The sequence below is a fragment of the Eptesicus fuscus genome, chromosome 8, assembly GCF_027574615.1.
Source record: "Eptesicus fuscus isolate TK198812 chromosome 8, DD_ASM_mEF_20220401, whole genome shotgun sequence".
NCBI classification, from domain to species: domain Eukaryota; kingdom Metazoa; phylum Chordata; class Mammalia; order Chiroptera; family Vespertilionidae; genus Eptesicus; species Eptesicus fuscus.
In genome coordinates this window covers 30,055,827-30,068,091 of record NC_072480.1, presented here as the reverse complement: position 1 = coordinate 30,068,091, position 12,265 = coordinate 30,055,827, and the positions used below count along the sequence as shown (strand labels likewise).

The 12,265-nt window shown below is 41.6% G+C and overlaps 1 protein-coding gene across 1 annotated transcript in view; it reads right to left on the bottom strand.

Annotated features, from left to right (window-relative positions):
• Nucleotides 1–11,411, bottom strand: part of TDRD3 (tudor domain containing 3) — a 203,917-nt gene extending 192,506 nt beyond the window's left edge. Inside the window, exon 1 of the mRNA XM_008145523.3 lies at nucleotides 11,308–11,411. Within this exon, the coding sequence (XP_008143745.3) occupies nucleotides 11,308–11,348 (41 nt within the window). The 5' untranslated portion in view covers nucleotides 11,349–11,411. The remainder of the gene's footprint in view (nucleotides 1–11,307) is intronic.
• Nucleotides 11,412–12,265: the final 854 nt, after the last annotated feature.

Sequence of the window (12,265 nt, the reverse complement as noted above, 5' to 3'; positions counted from 1 at the left end):
CAGATCATGCCGTAGCTCCTGCTGGGTGGCCTCAGACAGTAGCTAACCTGCACCCCATTGGAGATCCAGAAGCCAGTGTACCTAGTGGTCAGTGTGAGACGACACCAGATTTCAACTCCTTACATCCATAAGTGACACATTCAAGAGGCAGACTCAGTAAGCATCAAAGCCCCACTGAAACAAGTCCTGCCCCATAAGGGTGTCTCCAGCACAGCAGTTCTTCCATTATACACACAGCGGGTCCTCAGAGCCAATTGGCCTGGAGGTCATTCCTCCCAGTGTACCAACAGCAATCGAGGCTTAACTACAACAAGACTTTGCACTCAGCCCACAAAGGGGTGCACCTCAGGTGATAGGGGAGGCTGAACCACTGGGCCCTATAGGTCACCTACCACAGAAAACCACTCCATCAACACAGGGAAGCAGCAAAATGCGTAGACACAGAAACATGTCACGAATGAAAGAAATGGAGGAAAGCAAACTACTAGACATAGAGTTCAAAACCACATTTATAAAGTTACTCAAGAATCTTCCAAAAACCTCTGAGGAACTTAGTGAGACCTTTAAGGATCTTAATGAGAATGCCAAAAAAAATGGAAAAGGACCAGTCAGAAATTAAAGCATACACTGTCTGAAATAAACAATATACAGAAATTCAACATTAGACCAAAGGACCCCAAGAATCAAACCAAAAATCTGAAATATGAGGAAACAAAAAACACCCAACCAGAAAAATAAAAAGAAAAAAGAATCCAAAAATATGAAGATAGTGTAAGGAGCCTCTGGGACAACTTTAAGTGTACCAACATCCGAATTATTGGGGTGCCAGAAGGAGAGAGAGCAAAATATTGAAAACCTATTAGAAGAAATAATGACAGAAAACTTTCCCCTACCTGGTGAAAGAAATAGACTTACAAGTCCAGGAAGCGCACAGAACCCCAAACAAGAAGAATCCAAAGAGGACCACACCAAGACACATTATAATTAAAATGCCAAGGGCAAAAGACAGAGAGAATCTTGAAAGCAGCAAGAGAAAAACAGTTAGTTACCTACAAGGGAGTACCCATATGACTGTCAGTTGATTTCTCAATAGAAACTATGCAGGACAGAAGGGAGTGGCAAGGAATATTCAAAGTGATGAAAAGCAAGAACCTACAACCAAGATTACTCTACCCAGCAAAGCTATCATTTAGAATTGAAGGTCAGATAAAGAGGTTCACAGACAAGAAAAAGCTAAAGGAGTTCATCACCACCAAACCAGGATTATATGAAATGCTGAAGGGTATTCTTTAAGAGAAAGAAGAAGAAAAAGGTAAAGATAAAAATTATGAACAACAAAATGACAACAAATACATACCTATCAACAAGTGAATCTAAAAATCAAGTGAATAAAAAATCTGATGAACAGAATAAACTGATGAATATAATAGAATCAGGGACATAGAAAGGGAGTGGACTGACAATTCTTGGGGGGAAGAGGGTGTGAGGGGTGTGGGAAGAGATTGGACAAAAATCTTACACCTATGGATGAAGACAGTGGCGGGGGTAAGGACATGGGGTGGGGTGGGGAATCAGGTGGAGGGGAGCTATGGGGGAAAAAAAGAGGAACATCTGTAATAATCTGAACAATAAAGATTTATTTAAAAAAAAGATGTCACTAATATTCATTCTTCAATGATGTGTCTACTGTGTATCTTGCATCCTGCTAAATGCAAGGAATACTATAAAAAATATGGAAAGATTTGATCTTTGCCTTACAGGAGCTTCTACAATAAGGCATCAATCAAACTATTTTAACTAACTAGAAAAGCCACATATTCATTTATTTCTCTGGATCCAAAGTTAGAAAACAGTAGGTCCTCAGGTTAGTCCTCAGGTTACGTCAGAGATCCGTTCCTACGGCGCAATGTCACCGTAAGTGACATTTCGCAGATTGTCACCGTAAGTCAGAACCCACCTACATAAGCCACTATGTCACTCACATGGAGCACATACACAGCAGTAATGAAGTGAAACAGTAAAAAAAAATGTAAAAGAAAGATAACAATTCCTGACTTTTACTTGTGGTAAATAAATAATAAAAAACATAAAGCACATATGTACATATGTCAAAATGACAGACCTTTTTTTTTTATATAAATAAATGGGAGATGGCAATGTAACCACAAAACGACATACATCGAGTCCGATGTAACCTGAGGACTGCCTGTATATTTGTGGTGAAAGAAAGAATTATTTCATTAACTTTATCTTAAGTACCTATCAACTTTTTGGACTCTTAAACTTACATTCACCCCTATTTCTCTCTCAAAACAAAACTTAAACTGAATCAAGTTCAAAATCCATTATAAAAGATTGGCTTTATTTAGCAAGTCTGTCCTTTCTTCCTCCCCTCTCCCCCCTCCCCCCTCCCTCCTTTCCCCTCCCCCTTCCTCTTCCCCCCATTCTCTCTTCCCCCTTCCCCTTCCTTCCTCCCTCCCTCCCTCCCTCCCTCCCTTCCTTTTTAAACAAAGTCAGGCTGCCTGAGCATATTTTTCAAGTTATCTGAACACTGTAATGTTGGTTCTTCAGGTTGGGAATTAATTTTTTTTTTCCTTTTTATCAAATTTATTGGGGTGACACTCTTTATCAAAATTATACAGGTTTCGCCCCAACCGGTTTGGCTCAGTGGATAGAGTGTCGGCCTGCGGACTGAAAGGTCCCAGGTTCGATTCCAGTCAAGGGCATGTACCTTGGTTGTGGGCTCATCCCCAGTAGGAGGTATGCAGGAGGCAGCTGGTCGATGTCTCTCTCTCATCGGTATTTCTAACTTTCTATCCCTCTCCCTTCCTCTCTGTAAAAAATCAATAAAATGTATTTTTTTAAAAAATTATACAGGTTTCAGTTGCACAATTCTACAACACATCATCTGTACACTGTATTGTGTGTTCACCACCCCAAGTCAAGTCTCAGTCCATCATATCATCATTTTCCCCCCCTATACCTCCACCTCCCTCCCCCAACCCCGGCAATCACACTTTTTCTTTTTCTTTTTTTTTTTTTTTGCTGCTCAATCCCTCCACCACTCCCATCCAGCACTACCCCTCCCTCCCCCCACCGATTGCTATCAGCCTGTTCTCTATTTGCTTGCTAGTTCATTTTGTTCAATTCCACAAGTGAAATCATATGGTACTTGTCTTTCTCTGGCTTATTTCACTTAGCATAATACTCTCCAATTCCACCTATGTCTCATAAAGGGTAAGATTTCCTTTTTATTTATTTTTTAAATATATTTTTATTGATTTCAGAGAGGAAGGGAGAGGGAGAGAGAGATAGAAACATCAATGAGATTCACTGATTCGCTGCCTTCTGCATGTCCCACACTCAGGATCAAGCCCACAACCTGGGCATATACCCTGAATGGGAATCATACCGTGACCTCCAGGTTCATAGGTTGACACTCAACCACTAAGCCATGCGGCTGGGCAGATTTCCTTATTTTTTATGGCCAAGTAATATTCCATTATATAAATGTACCACAGCTGTTTATTCATTCATCTATTGATAGACACTTAGGCTGCTTCCATAGCTTAGCTATTGTAAATAATACTGCAATGAACATAGTGGTGCATATATCCCTTCAAATTAGTGTTTTGGGTTTCTTTGGATAAACTCCCAGAAGTGGAATTGCTGGGTCATAAGGAAGTTCTGTTTTTTATTTTTATTTTTTAACTAACTCCATACTACTTTACACAGTGGCTGCATCAGTCTGCATTCCACCAACAGTGCACAAGGGTTCCCTTTTCTCCACATCCTCACCAGCACTTGTTGTCTGTTGATTTATTGATGACAGCCATTCTGACAGGTGTGAGGTAATATCTCATTAATTTGCATTTCTCTCATGATTAGTAACATTGAGCATTTTTTCATGTCTATTGGCCACTTGTATGTCCTCTTTGGAGAAGTGTCTATTCAGGTCCTTCGTCCATTTTTTGATTGGATTGGTTGTTTTTTGATGTTGAGTTTTATAAGTTCTTTATAAGTTTTAGATATTAACTAATCCCTTATCAGATGTATCATCGGCGAATGTGTTCTCCCATTCAGTGGGTTGTCTTTTCATTTTGTTAATGGTTTCCTTTGCTGTGCGGAAACTTTTTAGTTTGATGTCGTTCCATTTGTTTCTATTTGTTTGTTTGTTTCCCTTGCCCAAGGAGCTATATCAGAAAAAATATTGCTAAGAGAAATGTCTGAGATTTTACTGCCAGTGTTTCCTTCTAGGATTTTTATGGTTTTGAGTCTAACATTTAAGTCTTTAATCCAGAGCATGTTTTCCATCCATACTTACCCTTAATGTTTCATGTTAGGTATTTTACAAAAATCTACCTTTATTAATTTTCAAACTTTGCAAGGTCCTACTTAGAATTTAGTAAAATAACAATATTTTTCTTAACATCTTCACTTTATATCCATGAGAGAGTGTCTTCTGAAAAGCTGCTATTGGGTTTTATATTTAAAGGAGTTTGGGGGATTTGGGAGGAATTAAAACAATGGATCTTCAGATATCTAAATTTATAAATAATGTTTTAAAAACAGCCCTGAATCTCTAATATCAGCAAGTCAACAAACTAATACTGACCCAATCACATAATCCTGTCCATTTTCCCTTTTTACAAAAAAAATCATGTTTGTCATAATGCATTCTAATGCTCCTCTCCCCCCCCCCCCACTCGCCCGCCCCGCCAACAGCTCATTAAAGGCTAATTCTCCATTTAAAAATGCTGAAATTCCTTAGTGCTTGAATCTAGCTTATTTTTACTCAAAGCTTAGTCTTTGGATCATAGATCAGTGTTGTCTAACAGAAATACAATGCAAGCCACATATGTAATATAAAATTTTCTAGTAGTCACATTTTAAAAAGTAAAGAGAAATAGGTAAAACTAACTTAATAATTAATATATTTTACTACATATATTGAAAACATTATTTCAATATGTAACAATTTAAAAATTAATGAGAGCTATTTACATTCCCTTTTTGTACTAAGTCTTCCAAACTCAGTGTGTATTTTACATTTATGGCACATCTAAATTTGGACTAGACACACTTCAAGTGTTCAGTAGCCACATGTGACTAATGTCTACCAAACTGGACAGTACAGCCTTAACTGACCTCATCCATGCACTGCTTCAATCACCAGCTATACTCAAACGACTCTGAATTCATATCTCCAGGCTTCTCTTCTGAGTGTAAGATTAGTATTTCCCAATGCCTAGCTGGCATCTTATTTTAGATGACTCAAAGGCATCTCATTTTCAAATAACGCCCAACTTCAATTCATGATCCCTCCCTCAAAAATGTGGCCCTCTTCTAATAGTCTCTATCTAACCAATTCATACATACAAGCCAAAAACCTAGAAATCAACCCCTTGACACTTCCTTTTCTCTCATTTCCATATCCTATCCACCAAAAAGTTGTCCATTTTACCTCCTAAATATCTCAACTCAACCTACTGCTCTCCATCGCAACCATCATCCACTCCATCCATCTACTCCTGCCTACCTCCAATCCTTTTTCTTCAATACGAGGATATCTCAAAACTTAACTATGATGTCATCTCTACTTCAACCCTCCCCTGATAAAACTTTTCAACTAACTTCTATATTGCCTCCAGAACAAAAACAAAACTTACCATGGTCTCTGATGCTTGAGCTACATGATCTAGCTCCTGAGAATCTCCCAGCCCCATCTCATTATACTCCCTTTCTGTGCTGCCCTCCTCCCATCCTGGACCTTCAGATCTTGGACCCACCTTTGCATGACCTTGGCTTTCCCCTTACTTAGGTTAATTTCCACTCATCTTCCATATCTCAGGGAACATTCTCTGACCACCATGAAGACATCAAATTTCCCTTTTTATCAATTCTTAGAAAACAATGTCCCTTCTCCTTTTTCCCCATAAGACTACATCCGATTGTACTATAGAAACAGCCTGCCACAACAAAATGTTCAATAATTATTTGTTGAATAAGTACATCAATGAATCTGCCATGTGTTTTCCCTAGACAAAGACAAGATACCCTATTATCAGATGGTATATTCAACAAACTCTGCATACACATCATTAGTTCTGGAAAACCTTCCAGACTTCCTAAGAGTGAATTAACTACTTTCACCAACACCCCACAAGTAAAATATCAGTGTATAACATGTTTAAATTCTGCCTGTCTTGTACACCATCCCAACAAAAACCACAGTGCTTTGTGCATAAGAGGAATATGTATTTACTATGTGTATTTCAGTACAGACAATACTGCATTATAACTGACTACTGTTGCAGATTATTATACTTTCAGTAACACTATATTAAAGAAATCACCTGTCACCACAAGATGTCTTCTTGGGTAGATATGATGTACCCAACAAGATGAGGGATGAAAGATAGCTATTTATCTCTACTTTAAAGGCTGTACAACTGTAATATGTGTGAGAAGCACTCACATGTGCACAGACTCAGACCCACTGAGCAGATGTTACAGGGTTACTCGTACACTACTAAGGTTCATAGAGGCTCTGTTCAGCCCTGTAGAACAAGGTGGTTCTTTCCTGATTCTCCACATTACCAATGTGCTTCTTTTCTGCCACCATTATCTTTGATTTGACACCCTTTTCAATACTTTACATTATCACAACACATTTTTACCCCCACCACATTACCACATTCTCTGTTTTTTCTTTTGTTTTGTCATTCTATGATTTCACAAATGTTTCTCAATTTCACACAAAAATGTCTGTATTGCTGGGAATGCAATATGCTTCTTCTAAAAATTATTTGGAGGTAAAGTGTTCTTCAGCAACTTCCACATCCTACACCTTTCAAAAAGTCAGAATTTCTAGAGAGATGAAACTTAACTATAACATAAGTGGGGGGGGAAATGCCCATATTCTATTGTCAAAAAGAGAAAACATAAGCCAAAAAAGTAATATAATTGTATTTTTATGATTCTTGAAATGTTACTATGTAATTTTTACTTGATTTAGCAAATGCTACTGTGTGAGAGGAGAAAATTATTTTAACTTGCTGAGGTAGCAAGTTTCTTTTTATACCCCTTTTATGCTGGAGGCAGTGAAGTGTACAGGCAGTTGAAACTAGATTTATAGGTTATTCAACAAAAAAATCACTGCAAACAGCACCTTAAAACCTGAAAACTTGCACAGTCTAATAGAATATCCAGTCATTTTTAGCAGTTTACAATATCTATAGAAGCAACCAGGCACTATATATAAACACATTTTGAGACAGAAGGTCAAGAAGGCTTATTGCTCTTGAACATTATAATTTCACAAATAATTAAAACCAAGGAGATAGTTACAAATGCCCATTAAAGAAACAAGAAATAGCCCTAACCAGTTTGGCTCAGTGGATAGAGTGTCAGTCTGCGGACTAAAAGGTCCCAGGTTCGATTCCCGTCAAGGGCATGTACCTTGGTTGCAGGCACATCCCCAGTAAGAGGTGTGCAGGAGGCAGCTGATTGATGTTTCTGACTCTCTATCCCTCTCCCTTCCTCTCTGTAAAAAAATCAATAAAATATATTTTTTAAAATAAAATAAAAATAAAGAAACAAGAAATATTTCAAAATAGAAGGATGTTGCCAATAAGCTCCCCTGAAAATTAAGTATAAAGCGATTGGTTTCTTCTAGTGTTCTTCAGCATGATCTATTATTATGTTTCACCCAAAAAGTATTTTAATGGTTCTGATGCCTTCCAAAACAGTGTTCCAAGGGTACATTTATATCAAAGTGGTAATGATAAAGTATTTTATAATTCCAGATAATTTTTAAAATCCTGTACTTAATATACAGCCCTACAAAGAACTATCAATATTCTTTATAACTATGAGTATGCCTAAGAGTTATACTGAAATATCCTTTGCATAAACTCCTACTGTATGGCTGGTAAGCAATAGTGTATTATGTGAAGGTATGGTACTTATTAATGATGCTGCAAAGACTCTTTCTTACTTGAACACTGATTTCATTCACTAGCCATCTCCTGTGAACAGGTGTGTCTCTCGGAAAACTGAAACCAAACAAACAAGAAAAGCACTGGGGTGGATTGCAGAACAGGAATCTGACTTTTTTGGTCTTGATCATTAATGTGTTTGGGAAGTGAGGGGATATAAAAAGAAGCTCTCCATCTGTGTATGAGTCAAAAGCCAGGAATAAGAAATTCCAGTGAAAAGTCTGGAAGTAGTTCCACTTCTTTAGAGTAGCTATCTCCAGGCAGCATGAAGAATAACAGGGCAGGACCCTCAAGATAAGAGAACATTAACCACTCTATAATCCATACTGCCATTGTGCTTCTTATTTTCTCTATCCCATGGTTGTTCTCCTATAGTACTAAATTCTGATAAAGACTTTTATAAGCTGTAGCCTTTCTTAGTTGTTCAAAGATGAAACAAAGAGAATGAAGTTTGGTATACACTTGGGCCAGAGGCTATCAATATGGTGGTAGTACCAGTAATCAAAGAGAGACCAACCAACAGAGAAGGTGAAATTCAAATGGGACAAGAGGTGTTCATCCTCTCTTTCACCTCTAACTCTGGTCCCTCCACAAAAACAAAACAAAACAAACAAACAAAAAGTGAAACTCTTGGGGTTTTAATGAAAAATAAAGACTTAAAGAAAAAAAATGTATTAACAAATTAGAATAATAAATTTGTCTATATAGATCATCTGTAATCCCGGTAGAGGACATTTTCAGAAACAAGCTTTTCAGAGCTAAATAGTTCCCTAAACTACTATTTTAAGTGAAACTGACAGAACAGATTTAATAATAGTTTAGGTGTTTTAGCATCTATCTCTTTTCAGGTCCTACAAGTAATTAAATGAATAGGCTGAGTACAAAGAAAAATGGTTTTGTCAGTGACAATAACAGAGCATTCCAAGAGTTAGATGAAACTCAGCATGTCAGAACTGGAAATTAGTTGATCAAAGCTGCCTATGGTCAGAAATCCTCCTTCCAGAGCTCTTCTCTGCCCAAACCTTTGAGATGCTGAACGTTACCATAGTAAGTCTCTACTGAAATATCAGTTCTACAATACAGGACACTGAAAGCCTAGGAGGTCCTAATCTTTGGAACAAGTTTGGTCTGTTCAAGACCCATCAAAGGCCCTGGCCTGGAAGCTCAATTAGTGTCATTCCCATAAGCCAAGGTTGCAGGTTCAATCCATGGTCAAGGTACATACAAGAATCAACCAATGAATGCATAAATAAGTGAAACAACAAATCAATGTTTCTGTTTCTTTTTCTTTCTCCGTCTCTCTCATCAATAATTTTTTTAAAAAGATCTATCAGAAATTACATGATACTCCCAACTCCTAGAAAGATAAGTAATTTTATCAGACCACATATTACTCCTTTTTATGAGTCAAAGTCATAAAAGCAACACAGTTTGGAGGAAGTAAAACATGTAAACAGATAATTTGTAATACAAAGTGGCACATGCTACACTACAACATTGCTGGGGATTTATAACAAAGTAACAAATGGAGGAACTCTTGCCTAGGCTTGGTTAGGAAATTGGCAGGGGCATTCCAAGGTCAATTGTATCAGACTTTATTGAGGACCCAAAATGTAACGAACTCTCTGGCACTACAGATACACAGAAAAATAAGATGTAGTTCCCCACTCTTAAGAAGACCAAAGAAGAACAATTTAGTATGTGTGTGGAACCAAAATAATGAAACTAACCTCTCTAAAGGAGGTGGGGTCATGCTGGAAAGCAGTAGAAGACTAAGTATGTAATTAAATCATAAAACTAATTTGAAGAATTAAGGCTCAATCTAAGGAAAAATGGGGAACAACTCAAATGGAAGAATGATCCAAGATTATCCAAGACAACATTGTCAGTTAAAGGAACTGAAGGAAGAGATTTCACTTAAAAGAACAAAAATAAAACTAAATGAGATGAGTTTGTTATGCTAATGGTGCTCTACACAAAAACTGTAGGGACAATAACACATAATAGTTAAATGCGCCATATTTGGAAGTGGCCCTTCTGCAATCACCACTCACCTCTACCACTTTCTAGCTTTGTCACATTTGGAAAGTTACTTAACCGTTCTGTGCCTCGGTCTCCACCTGTAAAATGGGGTGGCTGAAGAGCCAGGAGCAACTTCTCCAAAACACGGCTGTTATGTTACTCCAAATCAAAAACGTTATTCACAATATCAAACCCACAACTTCCACTCACTTGGAGCCTCCACAAGCTGGCTCCCAACTTTCTGGTCTTAATCCTCCCTGGACACACTCCCACTTCCCTGGAAGCAGACGGATCTGCAAACCCATAAGCACTTTCTTCCTTCTGTGCCTCCTCTCCAGCGTCCGTGTGTCCAAAAAGCCTTCTCCCCACCCTCTTCCAAAGTCCACTTCTCTAGGAAATTAACTCTCCTTCCCCCTCCAAATCCATTGTACATCTGCCTGCTCCTGGATACAATTAACCACTATTTTCCGGTTTCTGTGCTTGTCCTTTTTAATGCCTCCCTCCCCTCTTTTCATGAAGATTGTGAACTTCTAGAGAGCAGGGCCAAGTCTCTTTCATCCTGCCCCCCACCCCCCGTCTCACTCACTCTGTGCCTAGGCAGGCCTGGAAAAGCATTACTGAATTTAACTCTGTGTTTACACCTGTAGTGGCCGCAGTTCCAGAAACTGCTTACTTTCATGTAACATTTTATTGGTTCCAGATCCTAAAAAGCTTAGCATGAAACGTCTTTAAATATCAGAACACCTCCATCCCTTCAAAAAAAAGTTCTACGGAGCACCCACAGGCATGGACAAGGCGGTCATTTTTAGCTTCAGAAGTTGCGAGTGTGACGGGGGGCTCAGCCGCTCAGCCGTCGGTACCGCACTGAGAAATACGGAGAAAGAAGGGGCTGTGCGCTCTCGGCCCTCAACTTCCTGGGGGCCCGCCGCCGCCGCCGCCCCCGGCTCTCCAGCCCTCGCTCTGCGACCCAGGAGAGGCGCGAGGCGCCGCAGGTGCTCCCCGCGGCCGGCGCAGGCCTGGCCGCCCTGCCCGCGCCCCCGCTTCCCCCCGGCCCGCCGCCCGCCGCCCGCCGCTCGGGGCCCAGGCCGCGCCGCCGCCCCGAGCGGAGCTGGGGGGCTCGGTCGGTTCCGCGTGGCGTCGGGGGCGGGGCCGGCCCGGAGGGCCCAGGGAGAGGCCGGGGGCGGGCGGCGGCCTCCGCCTACCCCACCGCGCACCCCACCGCCCCCAGCCCCAACCCGCCCGGGGCCCCGGTCCGCGCCCGCGGCCGGCGGGACTCACCACTTACCAACCCGCCTGGGACAACGCCGCGCCGGGGACCTCGGCCATGGTAGCTGCTTGGGCCTGGGGTGCTGGGGGGCTGCGGTGGGGGTGGGGGGGACGGCCTCCTACTTAAGAATAAAAAATAAAAAAGAAAGAAAAAAGAAAGAAAAAAAAAGAAAGAAAGAAAACTCCTCTGGTCGGCCCTGCAACTGGGCATGCTCAGTGCGGTCGGCGCTTCCGCGTGCGGGTTCCGCCCGCCGCGTTTTCCGAGCGGCCGCGTGGGGCCGGTGTCTGCGCGCCGAGGCGGCGATCGGCCAGGGACGGGCTGGGGCCTGGGGAGGCCGGTTGGTTCGCGAGGACCACGCGACTTTGGCTGGGTTTGTTGTGGGCCACTTTTCTGAGTTGCACACCTTGGAAACTAGTTAGAGAGCAGACAGTCACCTCCGCGTTGCCAGCGCCGACCGATGGTCAGCTCCGGGAGAGCAGGACAGCGCCAGCGCGGAGACGGGCCGGTCGGTTGCGAGGGATCATTTCCAGGGCGGCTGTTGTAAGGCCGTGTTTCATGCAGGAAGACTCAAGGGAAAGGTGTTCCCAAGCCCACTCTGCATGGGGGGAAAAAGTTTACTTTCTTCTACAGACTCGTTCCGTTCACCCCGCTTTTCTGTCTGCCTGGGCGCGCAGAAAGAATGCAGTGGATCTTTTTTCCAGTCCCCTCGGGGAAATCGGATTGTCCCGGTCGGATTCCACAACGCCAGTGAGTGGTCAACCCAAGAAAACTCGCACGTAAGGGACGTGGGAACATCAGTCAGTTGGGTCAGTGCTCGATTTTCTTGTCGCTCTCCCACTGGGCCTGACCGGGTCCCAGCGCTGCCGGGTGACGTTGACACGGGCACACCCAGACGTGGCTCCCGCCACCCATTAGCCGGTGCCCTCAGCTCTCGGGACGCTGAGGCGCAAGCGCTGGTCCCAGAGTGGGCATGCGC